This window comes from Callorhinchus milii, unplaced genomic scaffold (assembly GCF_018977255.1).
Source record: "Callorhinchus milii isolate IMCB2004 unplaced genomic scaffold, IMCB_Cmil_1.0 Scaffold5, whole genome shotgun sequence".
Lineage (NCBI taxonomy): Eukaryota > Metazoa > Chordata > Chondrichthyes > Chimaeriformes > Callorhinchidae > Callorhinchus > Callorhinchus milii.
In genome coordinates, this window is record NW_024704746.1 from 16879732 (window position 1) to 16902688 (window position 22957).

Sequence of the window (22957 nt, forward strand, 5' to 3'; positions counted from 1 at the left end):
ACACACTGCAGCCGGACACTGGTCACTCACACACTCACACTACAGCCTGACACTGGTCACTCACACACTCACACTACAGCCTGACACTGGTCACTCTCACACACACACACACTACAGCCTGACACTGGTCACACACACACTCACATTACAGCCTGACACTGGTCACTCTCGCACACACACGACAGCCTGACACTGGTCACTCACACACACACACTACAGCCTGACACTGGTCACTCACACACACTCACACAACAGCCTGACACTGGTCACACACACACACACTACAGCCTGACACTGGTCACTCACACACACACACTACAGCCTGACACTGGTCACTCACACACACTCACACTACAGCCTGACACTGGTCACACACACACACACTACAGCCTGACACTGGTCACTCACACACACTACAGCCTGACACTGGTCACTCACACACACTACAGCCTGACACTGGTCACTCACACACACTACAGCCTGACACTGGTCACTCACACACACACTACAGCCTGACACTGGTCACTCACACACACACACTACAGCCTGACACTGGTCACTCACACACACTCACACTACAGCCTGACACTGGTCATTCACACACACTCACACTACAGCCTGACACTGGTCACTCACACACTCTACAGCCTGACACTGGTCACTCTCACACACACTACAGCCTGACACTGGTCACTTACACACACACTGCAGCCTGACACTGGTCACTCACACACAGACTGCAGCCTGACACTGGTCACTCTCACACACACTACAGCCTGACACTGGTCACTCACACACACACTGCAGCCTGACACTGGTCACTCATACACACTACAGCCTGACACTGGTCACTCTCACACACATACACACTGCAGCCTGACACTGGTCACTCTCACACACACTGCAGCCTGACACTGGTCACTCACACACACACACTACAGCCTGACACTGGTCCCTCTCACACACACTGCAGCCTGACACTGGTCACTCATACACACTACAGCCTGACACTGGTCACTCACACACACTCACACTACAGCCTGACACTGGTCACTCTCACACACTCTACAGCCTGACACTGGTCACTCTCACACACTACAGCCTGACACTGGTCACTCACACACACTACAGCCTGACACTGGTCACTCTCACACACACACTACAGCCTGATTCTGGTCACTCTCACACACTACAGCCTGACACTGGCCACTCACACAACAGCCTGACACTGGTCACTCACACACACTACAGTCTGACACTGGTCACTCTCACACACACTACAAATTACAAATCTTGCAATGCTGAATATGATAAATGGTAGATTAATTAAACAAATATATAATAATGGTAGATTGGTTAAATGCCACTATCAAAGCTTTGGATTTGTTCAGTGAAATAAGGATTATTAATTTTTAAAAAATATCAAAATGTCCAAGTGGGATAGAAAGATAGAAAGCCCTGGATTTAAGTAGACATCAGGGATTCTTGAGGAATGAAATCGCAAGGAGTTTAGGAAAGCATTATGGAGACATCAGCACCCAAGAATGTTGCCACCCAGCCAAAGCACTTGCGTGATTCAACCTTTAATATTTTATCATTTCGTTTGATTTCTTTGTCTTTTATAAGTTTCTCTCTAACTCACACCATATGGCTGAAAGTGTTCCTTATGAATGGAGGAGGAGCTTACCAAAATTGCTCGCTGCAATTGAAACAGCTCTGCAATCATAAGGTTTGTAACAGCTGAGCAATGTGGATAAGCTCAGTCTCTGAGGAGGAAAAAACACTCAACCTGCAGTACTCACAGGCGTGATGGGGGGGATAGAGGTTGAGAACTAGGATGCTATTTTGGAACATTACAGCACATGTTCCAACAACTAATGGTTCTTGAAGGAAGCAGCACCTCAGCTATAAAAGCTAAATTCCAATGTCAGACAAACTGCAGTCGCATAACACTGTTAAATTCAAAATAACCCAATGCCAGTGTAAACTCAACTGAGTACATTCTTTTCCTTTGTGGTCTAACATCATATTTGGTTGATCAATGTGTTGTATAACCAAACAGCAGGAATTGAATGAAAATACTCATGTCAGACAGACGTGGAAAAACGTTATATCAAATACAAGGATTTTTATTATAAAACAGGGATAATGTTTTCTTATTTTACTTTTAATTTTCATTCATCAAGTATTTATGTTATAAGCCTGCACATACCACACTGATACCACTCCCAAGAGGGAGGAATGACCCACTTATGCTGCCTGCAATGATACCATCATATCCACTCTTGTGATTGTACAGATGAAATTGTTCCCTTTGGTGCCATATTTTGCTCAACACCACTCATAGTAATGCTATGAAGACCAGCATTTGACTTCCACGGTTTGGTGGGGATGCGCCAAAACAAGTCACAGTGCAATTATGTGCTGTGCTACAGGGATTTTTTTTTATTGATGAATTGGAAGAAATCACACAACACATTTTAAGCATTTCTTTTATATTCTGCATGTTTGTTACGCACAACTGGCTGCCGCATTCGCCCACAAAATACACAGTCAATTCACTTTACAGTATATCCTGTGAAGCACTTTGAAACGTCTCGACGACATGATAAGGCTTCTTATTAAATGCAAGGATTATTAGGTTGCTAAAAACCTCAACAACACTATTATAAACAAATCCATAAAATTAGATTCTAGAGTACATTTGACGTCTTCATGTTATGGAATTTAAAAATAGCAAGCCATGCAAGACAATCAGACTGAATAATATGACATTTAGAAACACACCATCTATGAATTTGTATAATAAATATGTTCATAATATGCTAAACACATTTTTAACATGCATTGTTAATGTGAAAGTTATTGTGTAACTAAACATTTATTGGCAGGCTCTGCCTTTCATACTATTGAATCTAATTGAAATGCAAATATTTATTTCCTGGAATCCATGAAAAAATTCAATTAATTCATTTAAGCAACTTGCTAATTAGCATACCAACAAGAGTTGGGTGGTATTTGGGGAAGAGGGAAAAGGGCATTGTTCAGTAAAAAAAATTGTAATTCCTGATAAAGTAAATTCTTTCTTCTTATTTGAAGGGGTGCTTGTAGCTTTGGATCCTTTTCCTAATAAAACTATCAATATTACTGAATGAACGGAAGGTAGTACAGAAATTTTGCTCTCTTCAACATTTTCAAATATTAGTGACTGAGTCCCATAGCAAAGGTTCCTGCAGTAGCAAACATGTGCTGCAATGTTTTCCCAAACTAAATTTGAAATTGTAGGCAAATGTTCAAAATTACTATTAGTATCTACTTGAGACTAAGAATAATTAATTGGATTCAAGTGTAAAAAAATGTCTCATCACTAATTTACCACAACCATTTTTATAATCCCACTGCTCTTCTGTTAAGGGAAAGAAAAGTTGCTAAGTGTAGGGCCAAATTCCAGTGTAATCCCCATGTAATTGTTTTTGTATAATTTTGCACAAAATGTACCTTGTTACTGAGAAACGGACAATGTGGTACAGTGCCTTTACTCTGTCTTTACAATGTTTTATTTGTGTCATTGGATTGAAGACTGAGTGACACATTTTTCCTCACTTTTTATTAGATAACTTTGATCTAATAATAATCCCTCCAAAAAAAAACCAAAAAACAATAATTAAATTGGTCATTTTCAATCTACGACTGTTTGTGGGACATTGCTATGCGCAATTGGCTGCCGCGTTCGCCCACAAATATACAGTCAATTCACTTTACAGTGAGTTCTGTGAAGCGCTTTTGGACGTCCTCCCGATGTGAAAAGCGCTATATCAAATGCAAGGATTATTATTATTATTACTAGTGTTAGTACAAACTAAAAACGTGGAATAAATATGAATGTTTTGAAGAGGGATTTTAAAGTAAAATTAGCTGTAACACAAACAATGTATTGTAATTTTTTGTATTCTAAATTCTTTCATAATAACTGGACACTGAACCATTATACCATGGAAAACAAATGTAAATGATAACATTTTAACAATGTTAAATATGATCCAAATATGTTTATGTACCAATAGAAACCAAATCTGATCATATTCTTTGTTCTTTACTGAGCATTTGATTGGGAGTATTCAAGGATTTAACAAGCCTGGTACAGTCCAAAGTTGATTGTCTTCAGCTGGAAAAGATGCATTTTTAATTTCTTCCTTCTGTGATTCATAGCGTTCTTTCTCTTGAAGCCACCATGTAATCATTTCTCCTTTACCCTGAAAAAGAATACAGTGCCTGGTGACTTATGGTAAAATGTATTTGAAACATGAAACCTTAGTTAAATTGGGTCGCTATTCTTGTGGCATTCTTGAGGTTATTCCCCCATCTTTCCTCTCATGTTAGCATTCTTTCCCCTGTAAAGGGATGAGCTGTTATATTCATGAAAAGGGATATTGTTTTATTGGGCCCCCTTTCCTGGAGGCCTAACTGCTTTGTACTTTTCCAGTGCAAGCAGAGGCCAAATGTTGTTCTTTCCATCTGGCTTCTCAGTTTGTGACTGTTTACTTATGTCTTTCTGTGAAAGAGATGGGATTCTGATTGCAATTCAGGAAGACAAATGCTTCGCCTGCCTGTCATAACAATCAGAGAAAATATCAATAAACTACACAGAACTACATGAAGAGTATCTTTTCAGATGGAGGAACATTGTATAAATAAATGCTTGGACTTGAGCCCCTTGAAATGCGTGGACGGAACGTGGTTTGAGGTGGAGAGAAAGCACTCAGACAAACTGCTGTCAGACAATACGCACAATAAAAATGTAAGGTACTGCAGATTGAAATAGATATAACACAACGGATAATAATCTTTACAGACAATAGTAATTGGGTACCATGTGTGTTCTTTGGAATAGTAAATAGTGAAATTAAATAGCATACATCCAGTTTTTGGACAGCTGAACCTTCTAGTCATTTGAAGTGATACCCAGCTGTGAGCACTCTCAGTGCAGGATACAGTTATAATCCTTTGGGATTAAACTCTAAATGCAACTTGCCAAATTACCGAAACATAGCTTGTGATATGGTGTGCAAATTTGGCCTAAGAATTGCTTTCAACAGGATATTTGGGGAGTTATAGCTGGACAGGGAGAGACGATGATATATTTATTGTATAGAAGTGTCAAGAATTGTTTACACTTATGCCAAGCCAGTACTACTCCATGACTTTGAGGAGATTTTTTTAAAAAAAGTGTGTATCTCAATGCAAATATAAAGCTGCAGTAAATTTAAACTTTTTTTAAAATAAACGAAACTACTTTTATGTAATTTTACAAGATAAAATCAAATGTTTAAAATTGGCATAATGTATGTCAAAATAAAAGTATTACTCATTGTTGTCAGCGCAAACAATGTAAATTTCACACACCTCATTCTTATTAGCAATGTTGAATAATAAGTCTATTTTTATAAGTTTCAACCACATGCTCTGCAATTGTAAATCATTAAATTCCAAACTTTCTTTATCTGCATTACACTGTACACTTTATATTTATATTTTGTGTCATCCCAATACACAAAACAAAATATGGCTGCAGCATAATTATCCAAAAGAAGTATAATTTGGACGAAAGATTACCTTGAAGAGCCCTACTGGGATATACAATGGTTGCAACATAAATGTGGTCAATGCAGACTCTTCGAGGTACACTTGATAATGAGAACTTGGTATATGAGATAAACAAAGAGAAATAAAGGCTTCAGATGTAACAGCAAAAGTGATTGTCTTTATTTCTCTAATCTGACATTATCAATAATGAAAGCAAGAGGGACAGGGATTTAGTTTAATTAAAACAAATTTGTGTCAGTCGGGGTTAACATAATAATAATTACATTTGATATAGTGCCTTATCACGTCTTCAAGACGTCTCAAAGCACTTCACCTATATATATATATATATACACACACACACATACAGAACCTCTCCTCAACACACTTCTTGTTACACACACATACATTTGTTTCAATATAAGGTGTTATAAAAAAATCTTTCATGTGCTATGTATGCAATTCAAAATGTGTTAATTTGCTGTGGCTTTGAGATACCACAAGGAAGAAATTGCCTTATCTCAGTATATTCAAAATAAACCAGTGTGCAAACATTATGGCACTTTCCAATTGTGGGAATAAAGATTAAGTTGATACAAATCCAATGTAAATCATACCTTTACATTAAGTGTCCCACGACAAGCGAGGATATAACCACCAATTTCCTTGAGCAAATCAGAGGTACTGGAACTGCACTGTATTTTTAATGCTATAATGGGAGGGCATCATAGAAAAAGGCGATTAAATTTCACAATCTATGCTTTTTACAATGATTCTTAAATAATGCATTTGCAATTTCTAGGTTTGTCTTCTACCCGGTAACTGTTACGCATGCTCATTATGGAAAAGGAATTGTAACTGGTATGCTGTGAAAATATATAGGCACACAACTGATATGAAATTTTTTTTACTGCTTTGTTGCTGTTTCCTTTGTTGCACGATAATCTGATCTGTGTGGTTAGCATCGAGTGAACAAATCTTTCTTAATCACAATTTCGAGAGAATCATCAGAGAATCCTCTCCTGGTTAAGATTGCACTTGACAGATATCAAGTCATCAGATGCGTCAACAAGAAACATAACTAAATACACTGTTGCTGACATTGTTAGTTTAAAGAAACTGTACATTTAATACATAGTAAATGCAAATTTTGCTTGTGCTTTGAAGTGCTTTGTTTTGGTGGATTACTTGTTACCATATGACTATATAGTACAGTACGTGCTGAGAGCTGGCCTATTTGGTTAGATTGACTGAATCTCAGAAGATTTAGCCACTGCATTGCGAACATCACAACACTAATCTGACTGCAATTAACAGCCAGACAAAACCATATCCACGGATTGCTAATCCCTACTGTGCATTCTGAGGGATTTGTAGATTTTCCTAGGCTTAGAGGTTTTGATAGAATAAAAAGTATTTCACACGTTAGCCTAATGATCTCTGGGTAAGCATGGCTTTTGTAGTCCCTGTCCTCCAAATTAAGTTCACCACTAGTAATATACTAGAAATCAAGAATATATCACAGCTTTTCTGCATGGTAATTGTTCATGGTTTCAGCTTTACCTCATGACAAAATTGTGACTGGAGTGATAAGACACCACTATATGTGTGCTTTCAACTTTGTCCTTTAGAGAAGATAATTATTTGGTTAGGAATAGGCTGAATATTCTAGACAGCATGAAAAGGCGATTAAATACTCCATGAAGCACGATGGTTTCTGTGCAGCTGGGACTAGATATCTGTGGAGAGCAGCTGGCCGGGTCTGAGTGATGGAGATTTAACTCTAAATCAATATTGTGGAATCTTACTGGACTATTTTTTGGGAGGCGACGGGGAAAAATGTTGCAATCATTTTCCTTGGCTGATTAATTATGTAGGATAGAATTCTTACTGGAGTAGATTATAAGTGGTATGTAAAAGGATGCACTGAAGTAGCCTTTCCTAATTTCCTATTTGTAATTAGTGTATAAAATTATTAATTATAATAATTCTTTGCATTTGATATAGCACCTTATCACATTGTCAAGTGTCTCAAAGTGCTTCACAGGATTCACTGTGATGTGTAGTTGCTGTGTATTTGTAGGCAAATTGTATTACAATATGAAAGGTTTCTGACTGACTGATCAATTGTGAAAACCTTGATATTAACAGAATTCACTTCAATTCTTTCCCGACATCAGCTGCTGCTTCTCTAAAGTGAACAGCATTTAGAAAAAAGATCCACAGTTCTTTATCAACAGAGATAAATAGCCCAGCATTCTTTACTTGTAAAACTCATCTATTGTCCTTAAAATAAAGAGGTTCACAAAGCGGTTAACACTTGAATTGCCCTGTTCCAGCAGTAACCCCCTAATTTTCCCATTATGTTAGGAAAACCGAGGCAACTGCAGGCAGATTGCAAAGGTCAGAACACCAAGTGTTTACGTGAACAGATAAGCAGCTCTATATGCTCAGGTGTGTGTTGTTATAAGTACCAGTCCAAGGATTAATGTTATTAAAAAGGAATTAAAATACCCATAATCTAATGGGAATTTGTCATTGTGCTAAAATGACCTCTAATGGAAAACCCCCACTAAAAAAAATACCCACACTAATTAGTCACTAAATATTCTGCCACCATGTGTACGTACAATTCATTCTTCAAGGAGGAAACATAATTTAATAATTGCCCCAAATTTATTGAAAATACACTCTGTAAGGATCTAAAATCATAGTTAATCCAATAACTAATTCACTGGCTTGTATACCTTCACTTGTTGACTCCATCCTCGATGCCGTATTCACGGTGTCCCCAAACAAGCAGTATCGAGGCATTTTGGTTCCAACTACTCCAGCCACTAAAGGACCTTTTTGGAATTTTAGAATCAAGAGAAGAAAACACGAAGCTTAAGAGCATCTCTGAAAAATGTGGCCAGCCTGTTTAATTTGGTTGTCAAACTCTGCAGTTATCAGCAGCTGAAATATTAAAATGGTTAAAACAACAACTTGCACTTATATAACGCACTCCACGTAGGGTAGCGTCTCAAAGCACTTAACAGTGGCAGAGCCTGATTACCTGAATGAATGCCTGCTCTGATTTTCAACTTTATGTCTGGCTTGTGCGGAATCCTGAAGGAGCAGCAGACAGATACTAAATCCAATGCCATACTTGCAATCTCACCTGCATGGTTTATACCATTTTCGTTAGGCACTCCGGAGACAACCATATCTACACAGAGAAGTAGGAAAGCAAAATAGAAACAGATATCAACAAAGTGGTAGCCACTTTCAGTACTTTATTTTGCAATTTGTACATCCTTTTCTAAGTTCTTCATTTGGTTAATCATTTTGTTCTACCGGAGCTGGAACAGTCTCGGTGAAAATATATAACAGCTTCCTGGTAGTTACATTTCAGGCAGTTTCAACGTTAATCTTGGTGATCATGGATGAATAGGACCAAAACTGTCCATAATTTAGCACAAATCAGAACAAAAGTGTGGCAAAGAGGCTTTAAGGATAAGAGTAGCAATTGTGTGCTTATCGTGTGAGCAGTATTTGAAGTATACTAGATATTCACACACGCAACATTCATCAGTGTAAATTTATGTCTACTACATATCAGTATAATAATGGTCCCATCATATTCAATGACTAAAACTAGTGAACATTTTGTTACTTGTTTACAATGGTGACCATTTATTGTCTTGGTACTGTATAATGTATTAAAGACATTTGTAGATCACTGGTAGTGATTGTATAATGTTGTCCTGATATTTTCACTTTTCTCCTTACACTTTGCAATTATAATATGGTTTTCCCATAAATATTAATAAAGATTTAATTTTCATAAGTATTAATATGTACTAACCATGACTTTAAATATTTTTTACTGTGGGCAGAACAACGCTGCAAGAAACACTGCAGCACTGATGGCTTCAAATAACTTGAATTCTTACATTTGTTACTATATTCTTAATGAAGCAAAATGTAATCTACATTAAACTGTCATGAGCAAATAGGAAAAGATTAATAGTTTTATGTAGATTAAACACTTTATTAGAGATGTTTTTGTGCTTTTCAACTGGGATTTACAATGCAAGTCTATTCCTCACAGAATGAAGATCATTGTTTTTTTTAAATAAAACACAGACAAATCCACCCTGGCTCAAAGCCATGAGGCCAAAGATTAGAACAAACATTAAACCACGTCTTGATTCACTCCAACAGAGGACTATCGCTGGAACTATAATCTGTGCTTTGTCTATTGTCTATTTGTGCCTTTATGTGAGATACATCAATACTGTAATATTTTGAAACTTATAATGGGTAACAGCCATACCCACAACTGGTAAAAAAAATCTTCTTACTGGGTCAATGACTGAGTGAAGATACAGAAGCTAACTAGTGACGATTTTCCTTGGGAGTGAGGTGCAGTGCAAAGCTGGGGGCTGACATTTGCACAAAGATTGGTTTGCCTGTTCAGGTGGATGTTAAGGATCTTGTGGTATTATTCAAAAACAGAAGAGAGTTTTTCCCCATGCCCTAGCCAACAATCATCCAAATAAAATCGTCCATTCACTTTGTGACTGTTTGTGGTATATTTCTGTGTACAAATTGGCTGTTGTATTTGCTTACAAATACAATATACTTCACAGAAACTTTGTGAGGATATTTGAGATGTTTGTGATGTTATTGGTGCTAGATCAAATGCAATAATTATTATTCTATAAAATTGGAATATTATTGTATTACTTAAATAGCATATTCTTCAGAATCCATGTTCTTTTTCAAACAGGTATCCTATGTTAATGTATACTTACATGCATCCCCTATTGTTTCAACTTTGTAGACATCATAGTTATCAATTATATCATCAAAGGTAGTATACAGCTTGTTCAGAAAATCCACTACCTGGAAAGGAGTGCTGTCACTTGAAATCTGAGTAAATCCAACAATATCACTACAGAAAATAAAGAATCGTAATCAGAAAGGCAAACATATTTTGATCACCTGTAACAACTATTCTCTCCTAATTAATTTTTTCTCTCTCTAGTAGCGAGAATAAAGTAATTCAGGATAATTAGTAGAGATTTAAGAATGCAAGAATGTACAAATGACAAGAGTTTGGGGAATAGAGTAAACTACATTTAACTATTAATTTAAAGAAATAGTCCTGCATACTTGGGCACCAAACGCAATTCATTATTATAGCAACTTGGAAGAAAACACAAACACAAAAGTGAACGTATTGGTAACAAAACATAAATCCAAATCAAAGATTGGTTCACCCAACATTGTCAGATCTGAGTGAAATTCTGTGGGTCAAGAAGTTGTATGGATCAGTGAGAATTATGTTTCAGCCATTGTGTCACTCCCACATACAGAATAACTAATGGAAAATTAAGGCCCACTGCAATAAACAGGAGATTTTTTAAAAAAANTAATAGTTGGCAGAGATCCTTAATTGGGGCATTTCAAACAGAAAAGGTTTCATGTTTAACAGAGTCAGGAAAAGAAATTCCGAAAATGCAACAAAATTCTGACATTAATAGCAGTATTTAACATTGAACCCAACATCAACTTGACAAGACACTGACCTAACTGAGTCACTATTTACTTGACTGCTGCTCATAGATCAAGAGAGTTCAGATCTTATCCCAGGAATATCCATCACAATAAAATGCAACAGTTTGGTGAAATTGGCCAGCAAAATTCTAGATCTACTCAACAACAGTTACAGCACTCTCACCATTACAACAATTAACTCAAGATCACAATGTCTAAATGACATGCCTGAAATACACTGTAGCATTAGAATACGTTTGGGCTTCTGAAGTAGTTCCTTGACGGAGATCATCAGCTACCTGCTTTGGTAACATACCTGGTGATACAAGTAACAGAACAATAAACTCAAAAGATGATTTCTGCGACGCTATTCAGTTGAGAGCATTGAAGGCCAATTTCAAATTAAGATATCTTACTGTACAAAAGGCAATCTGTCTTTTGTTTTTCCAGGAGCAGGTCTTGAGTTCTTTCAGCCACAATACTTTCCAAATGTTTGCTGTATTTTTCCATCTAGAATAAACAGAAGACTTGTGCTAGTGTATTCTTGATGGTAGAGGGCATGCGCCAAGGTTACATGATTTTATACAAAGCTCACAATGTCACTCCGGATTGTCAGATCTTCTGCTTTGCTAATTTTATTCAGATAGCTGGATAATTAATTGAAGTTGTTCACCAGCATGAAAGCTGTTGCAGCATATTTCTTCGGCAATACTAGAACCTACCTCATAATTACATGTAAGATTAATTTACTATATATAAAACAAAGATTGGATTAAAATAAATATTTAAAGCGTTGTGCCTAATGACTAGTCAAGGTAACCTAGTTCTGTTGGAGGCACTTCAATTTATCAGTTAATCATGCCTTGAGTCTGCTGGAGATTTGCGGGTTTTTTTATTTTGGTGAATTTGTGGGCTGAAATTAAGGAATTTTTTTTCACTTTCAAATCTCTCCACCGCCTTTCCCCACTCTACTGGTGTCACCTCCAGTGATACCTCCACTCCATCTGCTCAACAAACACTGGTGGCCTACTTCGTGTTTTCCTCCCCGCCCCATCCCCGAATTAATCTGCCTCACAATTGGAGAATGAGCTTTCAGCTACTCTGCCCCTTCTATCTGGAACTCTATCCCGGAGTACCTCCACCTTGTCCTTCTTTAAGACAGCCTCCTGATGTCAAGGGTGCTATGTAAATGTTTGTTGCCAAAAACCTACCACTGGCAAAGACTCCATATTGATATGAATCTGTCCACTTCCCATTCTATAATAATAATATTCCTTAATAATCCTTGCATTTGATATAGCGCTTTTCACGTCGGGAGGACGTCCCAAAGTGCTTCACAGAAGACACTGTAAAGTGAATTGACTGTATATTTGTGGGCGAACGCGGCAGCCAATTGCGCACAGCAACGTCCCACAAACAGTCATGGGTTGAAAATGACCAATTTATTATTGTTTTTGGTTTTGGAGGGATTATTATTAGGCTCTGTGTGGAATAAGGAAACTTGCCCAAGGTTTCGCCCTGCCTGGAATTGAACTCAGGTCTCTCACTTGCATAGCGAGTGCTCTAACCACTGAGCTACAGGACTCCACATATAATACTCCTATAATACTCTGAACCCATGGACTAAGACTTTACGAAGATGTTCGACACAGCATTGTTATTGCAGAGAGAGGAGACTTTCATCCCAATCATTGGAGCATGAATTCTTCCTGCTGAATTCCTGTTAACCCTGCAAACCTGGAAGCCAAACCTACTGAATATATGCAACAGTGCTAAGCTGCTCGGATGTGGAAACCTGAAATTGTAGCTTTTTTTAAAAAAAAATTCGCTAATTTGTGTACTAAACTATAATTTGTTGCCAAAGAAATGGAGACGATATGTAATTAAATATTGCACAGTCTTAAATAGTACCCATGTCACTAGGTTTCAAATGAATGTGATTTAACCTGTACTTAAAATGTTCAACGTACTATTTTGCGGAGAAACTTCCTTGGAAACCAAAATTCTGATGCGTCTCTCAGCAAAGCAGGAAACTGAGCAAATGAACCAAAATACACTTACCAGGTTCATCATCATGTCAACCGGACTCACTTTGTTAGGGTTCATTTTTTCTAGCATTTTTTTGACATGTTCAAATGGTGGCCTCAGAGGAGGGTTCTGTGCCCAGCACTTTGTCACCAACTTAGAAATAGAAAAATCAATTTAAAAGTAGACACGTACATAAATCAACACCCATCACGTTTTCTACTTAATTTACAATAATAATCCATGCATTTGATATGACACTTTATATATCAAATTTTGAAACAATTTAAAGTATTGCTCAGATGCAATGAGTGTGTATCTGTAGGCGAAGGATTACTTTGAATAATTAATAACTGATGCAGTGTAACAATGCTATTTCTGTTCTCACAAACCTTACCTCTATATATTCCTCTTGATTTGGACAGTCACTGTCAGACTTTCTAGCTATAATTTCAGGGAGAGGAGGACGCCACGTCAATTCAAGTTTCTGAAGGTCTATATTTTCCTTTAAAATAAATTATATATATTATATATTGAAATTTCAATCAAATGTTTGAAACCACATAAAATCCATCAAAAAGTTAGTCCAGAATATTTACATACAGGAACAGGGTTGCAACGTGTCGCAATTTCAACCAATATTATGGAGAAGCTGGAGATTGAAAAACATAGGTAATAAGTGTAACTCACTCTGCTTATTTTAATTAGAAAATAAAGTTTCATAAAATCATTCAGAAAAACATGAATTTAATATGTTAATTTTTGTATATCAAGTTGTAAAAAGGAAGGTTTCCATTTGAACTTTTAAGTGATCCGAGACATCATCTGGCGCGAAGGGCGATACATAAATACAAGTTGTTGTTGTTGTTAATTTCATTACCTGTAAACGTCTGCTGCTGGTGTCAGGCTGGAACTGATGCATGAAATAACTTCTGGAGCACAGTAAACACGTCCAGGCTTTATATTGAATAGGTTAGTAAATTCCTCAGAATCTTCTGCTCTGTAGGTTGTTAAACCGTAATCTTTACAGAATAAAATTAATATTTTGTTGAGAACATTGCTGTTCCTTGCAGGAGTCTGCAATTCACTCTAAGATTTTTAAAGTTTATAAATCTGAGATTACCTGCAATTTTGCAAACCCATCTATCATCAATGACACAGTTTTTTGATTGTAAACGTCCATGATAAATTCTGTGCTGGTGAAGATATGCCATTCCCCGTGCTGTGTCAGTTGCAAAAGACAATCTAAAGAAAACCAAACAAGAGAATGTTTCTCTTCTTAAGTGTATAATCTGTACTAATAATGTTGTCTTAATCTCCAACCTAAAAAGAGAGTCAATTCCTTCTATACCGGTGCAAATGTTTCCATTTCCCACAAAATACACTCTCTGACACCCTATTACTCTCCTCTGAGTGAACTTGACATCTTAGTGGCAGTTTGTATTGGATTTTAAACGTTTACATTGTCCAACCACAGCTATTAAGAAGTCAATCATAACTGCCCAAATATATTCACATAGGATTTGTATCACTGGCATAGAAGCAGTACAACAATCGTTGAATAGTTTCAACAATAATAATAATCCTTGCATTTGATTTAGTGCTTTTCACATCTTCTAGACTTCTCAGATGCTTCACAGAATATACTGTAAAGTGAATTGACTGTATATTTTGTGCGCAAAACGCAATATTATCAAGTTATCAAGTGTGTAGGTAAGAAAACTAAAGACAAGGAAGAACCAATGTGTGGTCACATGTTCCAGTTAGAAAATCCCAATAAAATGAAAGAAATAATGTAGATTGAAGAAGTTCCATTACACATCCTCAGAAGAGACTTTCTGTAATAAAGATAACTTTGCAAGTCTGATACTGAATGTAGAGAATCAGATCTGACATGAAGGCTTTTTTCAAGCATCAGCCAAACTTTCCACATTTAATACAGAAGGATAAATTGTGTCTTTATTATTTACCTGAAGCCCCAGTTTAGTGGAATGTCGTCACTATAAAGAACATCAGTCAGACTGCCTTTAGGGCAGTATTCGGTAACTATGGTAACATTGGGGACCTCAACACAGCCACCAATAAACTTGCACAGATTTGGATGATCGAGTTCTCTGAAAAATCAGAGAGAGATAGTTGCTGAACACATACTGCCATCAACGGGATTAACCATCATCTACAATATTGGCCTAACATGTTAATTATCTTTTAAAGCACGTTTTCAATGAGTTACATGCTAATTTTCTTGATAACACCAAAATAAAGAGACAGTTGCTTAAAATAGACAACTTGGATAAATCATTAGGTTCTGGTATCTCTGTCTCTTTCTATTTCTCTCCAGTAACTAAAACGGTGTTGCATACCTTACTTGCTTAACCTCTTTCCGAACAGTTTTTGATAGAGCAAATGTTTTCTTGTGGATCCATTTCATAGCCACTGACCTGCCATCACTGCGACAGAAAGGGAAATAAATTTTCAGTAACAAAGCATTGAATGAGTCACAGCCATACAGACCATCAAGCCTGCTCCCTCCATAGTTCATGAAAAACAAACCTAATTAAAAAACACCCAATCTACATTATCTCCTGGGGCGAATTTTAGCATTGGTGGTAAAATTATCTGTATTCATACAAATAGTATGTGAACAAACATAAAATCAGTTATAACACCATTGAAAATGGTGAGTTAACTTACTAAATGCCAGTCTGTATAAAGTGTTTAAGTGTTGATCCTGGAATATGTGCGTCTGTGGTTATATCAGTCACATGGCTTGCATTTGAAATTCCATTTGCTTGTACACTTTCGATGCTGCCAAATCCCATTTGAAATGCGCTCCCTGAAAATAATAATAACAGTGGCTTGACAAAAATCCTGAAAGTGTCATACAGGTACGTTCTGGAAAGTGAGTGCATATCTTCAGAATCTTAAAATTGGCGAAGTACCTGATTTAATTTCTTTCAAATTGATGATCCAGCTCTCATCCCAAAGCATCTTTTGCTTCTGGTACTGTAAATACTAAAACGTTTACAAATAATGTAGAAGTAAACTGAAACTGGATAAAGAGAAGATTAGAAAAACAGTGGGACACAGGGTGGTATGTGTGTTGGCTTTTCCATAAATCTCTGCCATTTATACCTGAACTTCCCAAAACATTGTGGTGTATTGAGAAATCACCATCCAGGAGATTTATGTGGTTTGTTTTACTTTTCTACTGTTGGTTGCGCACGTGGATATCACTGGATCTCAGGTGAATGCTTAAAATCCTTTGGTACTATTTTAAGAATGTCACATAGGGCCTAATAATACATTTCCAATACAACTCATTTTAAGTACTTTAGGATAATTTGACACAATAAGACACTAATCAAAGTATTATTTATTACCTACCACCAGAGTGAATATAAACCCACTGCAGAACAGAGCAATTGGAAGGCCTATTGAAACTTTGATTGTCGTAGGCATGGGACATGCTCCACAGTCAGCTGGACATGTATCACATCGTTCATCACCATCACAAACTCCATCATCGCAAACTAATAACACAGATTAAGAAGGAAACATGATTCATCTTGTGCAAGTAATCAGAAATGCAATCTAAAGACATGATCATTGTATGAAGACATTTATTTAAAATACTGTAGTTATTCTTCAATATTCAATGCATGCAAAATATGCATGTATTCATGCTAATGAATCCCACAGCAATAAAAACTTAAGTTGTTTAAAAAAGTCCAAAGTGGCAAGCATGCACCAATACCTTGTGCACTCAATACTGTTGTCTTTGCTTCCAAAGCAGCATGCATACGTCCTAGTTTAACGTGTGCAATTAATGAAGTAATCCCATCGAGGACTAAGACAACCTGGAAATTATTATACAAAGGAGTGATATTTGTTGGTGTGCAAATGAAGAAAAAAAAACAAGCATTACTGCGATTAGATCTGAATAAATCAATCATAAAATCCTCAGTATTGTTATTTGGCACAAGAATGAATCCTATGAGTAGCTAACAACATATTAATTTGTGGTTACCTGCTCAAAAAGATAATGGATCCAATTTAGGATCAGATTAGAGCTCCTGTAACATTATAAGGTAAACTAAAAATAGCATGGAGTATTCATGGAGATTCTCAGGTGCTGTAAGATTATGATTACCTCAAAAAGCTTAACTCGTCTTATTTTTTTTAATATATACTCATTTATGTATATTATTAAACAATTAAAACAGTGTAGCCTAGTTTAAGGAAAGTTACTAGTGAATCAATCAAGTTTATCTTATAAGGTTCAGTAAATTGTATTTATGAATAATGTTTAACATAATACAATTTATTCACATCCCGGCACCCAACTAGATAACCTTGTGGCATAACACTAAGACAAAAGAAAAGGAAGACTTTAATCTATTCCTGATCCCTGTAAAACAGAGGATCATGCTAAACAATAGGACACCGAACAGTCACAGACACTCATTAAATGCTGTCGCACAATCTGTTTTACAAAATAATTTATTAAAAAATACCACCAAAAATCCTGGGCTGTGTGCTTTATGTATACATTAATCATAAACTTAAAGACGTCACTCTAATAAAATACTGTATTTACTCAAATTGAAGGTGAGTTTTTAATCACAAGGCACCTCCAAAATCAGGGTGTGGCTTAGAATCAATGGCACTTTAGAACTAAAGCAAAGCTCTTTCTATTTTCTCCAAACTCTCCTATGCTCTATAATCAGGGACACCTTAGATTCGAGTAAATACAATAATGTTAGTTTCATTTTTTTTGTAACAAATGTAGATTTTTTTAGGTCTGTAAGTTAAATAGAGTTTGTAAACGTTGTACATCAACAGTAAACAATCAGACTGCCCATAAACAATACCTTAGTTGTCCAGTTTTGTTGGGACATCTTCCCAGCCTGTGACACTGTGTGAGTAACTATTTTTCCATCATCTGGAATCCAAGGACCACATATACCACCTGTTTTCTGAAACAAACAAGGTTTAAAAACCCTTGGAATCCTGCCTTAAATATTCTCCTCTGGTGGACACTGAAGATCCCATCACACAATTTGTAAAAGAAAGGGAGTTTGTTTCGAATGTCCCAGCCAATAATTCTCCAGAGTAAAACCGTTCATTCAACATATGATCTGGGACTCATACGCAATCTGCCGTTTCAAAAAACGTTTGTGAAATTTGCAATTTAGACCTTGAGATAGTTAAATGTAAACTAATAGATAGATTTTCCAAACTTTCATATAAGACAAATGATAAAATATGATTAGTGTCATTTTATTCAATATTTTGTGGACTATTCAGCACATAAGAGCAAATTTAAAAAGTACACACCATAAATGCCATGGGGCAGGAATGAATGTTGGCATGGTAAATGCAGCAGTTGTTTTCAGACGCATCTTTCCAGTTTGCTGGGCACTCCTTTTCTTCACAGAACTTCTTTGCTTCACTTGCATTGCTACATATCAAGAAAAACATGGAAAGTTTAACTTGAAGCGAGGTTATCGGATTCATAATTAAACTTTTTGCATTTCTAAACACATAAATTGAATCAACCATTATGTGCAAAATTTAGCCAAATTGACTTTTAGGTAGGAAATGTTTTAGCAGTCAGTCACACTAAAGCTAAACAATAGTATCCATTTCACTATATTAGTCCATTGTGCATAAATTAATAGTATTGAATACATAGTCATGAAAAAAAACAAGAACATTTCTATCTGAGTGTCCAAACCCTTCTCAATGATTTCCAGTTCAGACCTCACTAATGATCTTAAATTAATTTTAATTAAATAAATAATAGGGCGGTGCTAATGACATCTTATGTTTCCTGCAAAAAAATATTTGATTTCCCGTTGGAGTGAGTAATCAATTGCTTATGTACTTATTTTGGCATCGAGCCAGAAACCAATATCAATTATTTGCTACACATAAACATTTTAAATACACCATCTGTTGAATATCATTCAATAACTCACAGGCAGGAGTACATCTGGACTTTTCCATATTCTGATCAGTTTCAGACCTGACTGCCTTGTGGCATGTCAGAACTTCGCAATAATCAGACTTCTCTTTTACCTAATTATGCCACTTAGGAGCCTTTGAGAAGTAACCATAGTATTACAGAAATCAGCAATGGCCCATTTCATGATATTTTAACACTCTTGATAATATTTTAGTGTACAACAACAACAAGATTCCATTTATAAAGCGCCTTTCACGTCAGGAGGACGTCCCAAGGCGCTGAGGGGAAAGCTGAGAGAGGAATCCAGCACATGAATAACATTGGATAACGAGGTCACTATAAAGTGAATCTGCATCTACTCTCTCCCTAAGTTCCCCAAATCATTATTCTCCATTAGACCTTTTTTTAAAATTTTTTGATAATGTGGAGTCATCATTTAACTCTGTTAAGTATGAAAATTGTAGTTCCTTTTCAAAATTAGTTTTCTCAGCTAGTTTTGAACCTTTTTTTAATTAACGGCATAAATAGCTCCAAGGTCATATGCCTGGCAATGGAATGTCAGAATCGAGCCAGCCCTCTGTGGCGATCGCGGCAGTCCAGTTCCTGAGCCAGGCAGGTGCGCAGTATTCCAGGGCACTGCTGATGATCTTAAGTTCATGAGTGGGGTCGTCACTCACACCCATTTATGGCAGAGAGGCAGGAAAGGCACATCATGAGCAGGTGTAACGGCAACATTTCCTTTCAGGAAGCAAACCTTTCTTATCTATTGAGGATTGTTGGCGATAATACCAAATAGACAATTCTACAATTTCAGATCAATTCCCACCTGAATTTCAGAATTCCCTGTGTGACTGCCATCTGATAAAATCCGTAGGAAGCACTAACACTATAGGTAACATTGAATTCCTCGCCACTTCGCACTTTTTCCGGGGGTCTGTCCACCCAGCTCATTTCCAGACCTTAAGGAAAGGAAACCATAATTGTAGCAGCAATCAATAACTATCTGAATTTGTAATTATGGAGAAGCTAAATGCAAAAACATTATTTAAAAGCAAATAAATCCCAGGAATTCCTTAACAAGCAATCTGATGATTCCAACAATTTAGTTCCAGCTGTCCTTGCATTTTCCCTTGACACAAAATTATCAATCAAGACAATTTTTTATGGTAGTAATTTTGCACAAAAGATGGGGGAGGGAATAAATCAGGTTGGGTGGTATGTGATTTATTTTCTGGAAGCAAATACGTTGAGAAAAATATTTTGAGAAGTCAGTTTGTCTTATTTTTTACACACACACAAACACCAGTTATTGAAATGCAACCCTGAACATATGATGCAACTGAATGTAATCAGGTTTGACACACTCACAGAAGTGATCGATCTGGGTATATGTTTTTAGTGTGTTTATATTCAATCTTACCCCCACAGTCGATCATGTTGTGTTCATCTGGTTGCTCGATGGGCCAACAGTCATACTCAGTGTTATCCAAATCATGCCAGCACTCTGCAACCTTCACAGAAAGATTAACTCCAAAGTCAGTGAATTAAAGTTACTGATCCAACAGGTAAGGCAGGACGGGCAATATCATCGCTATAACTTTGTTCACATGTAAAAGAGACAGGTATTGCTACATAACTCCTAACCAAAGGTAATGGCAGTTTTAGCAAAATAAAAGCATTTATATCGGGATCACATCTGGGATTGAAACAAAATTATCACGATTCGAACATAATTATTACTATTATTCAAAAAAAATCTAAATCTAAAATACACCCAAATCCAAATTACAAATCATGGGGGGGAAAGCTTTATTTAACTCCCTAAAATGAAGATGATAGTTCCATTAAATGTAGGACAATTATTTTTCATTTATATAAAAGAAAATGAACCTGCACATATGTATTAACAGCATAAAGTCCCAGACTTAAAATGCATTGATTTTCAACTTGAATAGGTGCAGAAAGAAGATTTCTGATTTATTAAATCTTGGAAAATTTGACAAGAGAAATATGAAAAGAAATTTAAAGAGCTTTAAAACTTGTCAAGACTCCTGCATCTCATGCCTTTATTAATCTTATTCTAGTAAATGTGTGACTATTATCTTAAACAAGTTATAATATAGTCTTCAAGCAATTTACAATAAGGCACTAAAGTAAATATAGAATGTAGATCCATTGTGTATACTGATCTCAGGATGCCAGAACACGTTTGCACTATGTTCTCTAGTAAAAATAAAATCCATACTTACAAGAAAGAGAAAGGATAAGTCTAGTAAAACAGCAGTAAATTTGTTGCTTCCCATAATCGGTGGTAGTTCAATTGTTTGCTTGTTAGCTGTTGCTCTGATCTGTCTGTGTCAGGTCTATCAGGGACACTGATTATTTTCTCCAATCACTGACGGGTAGAATGATGCTGATTACTGCCTTCAATAATCCTGATTGCAGCTCACTGATGACAAAATGACACAGAATGAACAACCTGGTTATGTGGCTCTCACACCTTTTGCACCCTAACAACCATGGAGCCAGATTATAAAATACTAGCTGTACCCGTTGCAGCTACGCTTGCAACCAAAGGATCCAATATGGAACGTAGATGGACACACAGACATTTCATCTTTATCTATACTCATCTGGGAGGACTCCTGTGGGTTGACTCCTTTTGGGAGGACTCAGTGTTTTAAAAATATAATTTTGTTGTTGTTGCCACGGCTTAGCTTTGTCTGTGTTCTTTATTTTGTTCCTGCTGTTTGGCTAAGTCCCTGCTCTGTGACGCAGGATACCATCCGGCGCGACCACCAGGTGTAACTGCAGTGTGTGCGTACATATGTATGTGGTTTGCGACACACGATGCTACAGCTCCACTTTGACGCGGCCTCCACCAGGTGTAACTACAGTGAATAATGCAAAACTGAAATTAATTCATGATTGATAGGAGAAACCTGAAAACAAATTTGCCCATGTCACTCCTAGATGCAAGACCTTTCCGTTGAGGTATAAATCATGTCTCTATGTCAATCAGTTGTTGAAATCCTTTTTGAAGCACAGACAGACGGATGGTGGATGGATGGATGGATGGATGGATAGATAGACGACCCCTGAAACTTCGAGTAAATGGGTGAAAAGAATAATTAATTTTTTTTTAAACAATTCGAAGATCATGCTACTGCAAAGAATGACACATTTCTATTGATAAATAAATGTTTGCTTAGTTATGTTTTCAGATTGCTAAAAAGAAAGTTAACTTGCATCTGTCTCAGGTACATGTCTGCCCATGTAAATATGATCAATCTGTTTTTATCCCTGTTTAGTTTCTTCCAATGGGGCTTGGAATAAAGCATTGAAAACATGTTCTGTTATATTTGGCTCTTGTGCAATTAATGGGAACCTGAGCTATGGAATTTGAACATTTGTTTAACAAGAATTCCCTTCCAGTGAATGAATCAGATGTATTAAGTATTTGAGATGAGAGAGGTGCAGCTTTCTGGAAATTCAGTGTTGATGAAAGAAGATAGTGACGACAGACCTTGGAAGTTTCAGTAATTATAAAGCATTTCTGACATTTGATTCAGATCTTAAAAGGTCCTGGCTGGCATCGACAATGAAAGTCAATTAGAATCAGCTAGAAACAAATACAACATTTAAAATCAATAAATCAACGATGGACTGATCCTGAAACACATTTGGGAAAAATAAAAACGTTGCAAATTTAGCAATGAAGTTAAGAAACTATAAAGTTTTCATTATAGAACAACTGCCAGACTTTAGCTAAGGCAGATAGTCAAACAAACAGAATTAAACCACCAATAACGGCAGCTTAACAACCCTTAAGAG

The 22957-nt window shown here is 36.5% G+C and overlaps 1 protein-coding gene across 1 annotated transcript; it reads right to left on the reverse strand.

The window, feature by feature from the left end:
* Positions 1 to 4118: 4118 nt before the first annotated feature.
* On the reverse strand, positions 4119 to 21426 carry LOC103174800 (atrial natriuretic peptide receptor 2-like). Its single transcript, XM_007887352.2, has 23 exons — positions 21373 to 21426; positions 20544 to 20634; positions 19950 to 20082; positions 18493 to 18616; positions 18027 to 18131; positions 16910 to 17012; positions 16540 to 16685; positions 16095 to 16167; positions 15847 to 15988; positions 15516 to 15602; positions 15123 to 15266; positions 14276 to 14397; positions 14033 to 14174; positions 13752 to 13804; positions 13550 to 13647; positions 13189 to 13308; positions 11544 to 11637; positions 11356 to 11443; positions 10383 to 10522; positions 8639 to 8791; positions 8331 to 8429; positions 6201 to 6292; positions 4119 to 4253 (listed from the first exon to the last, which is right to left on the reverse strand). The coding sequence occupies exons 1-23, from the start codon at positions 21424 to 21426 to the stop codon at positions 4119 to 4121; spliced, it is 2538 nt and encodes an 845-aa protein (XP_007885543.1).
* Positions 21427 to 22957: the final 1531 nt, after the last annotated feature.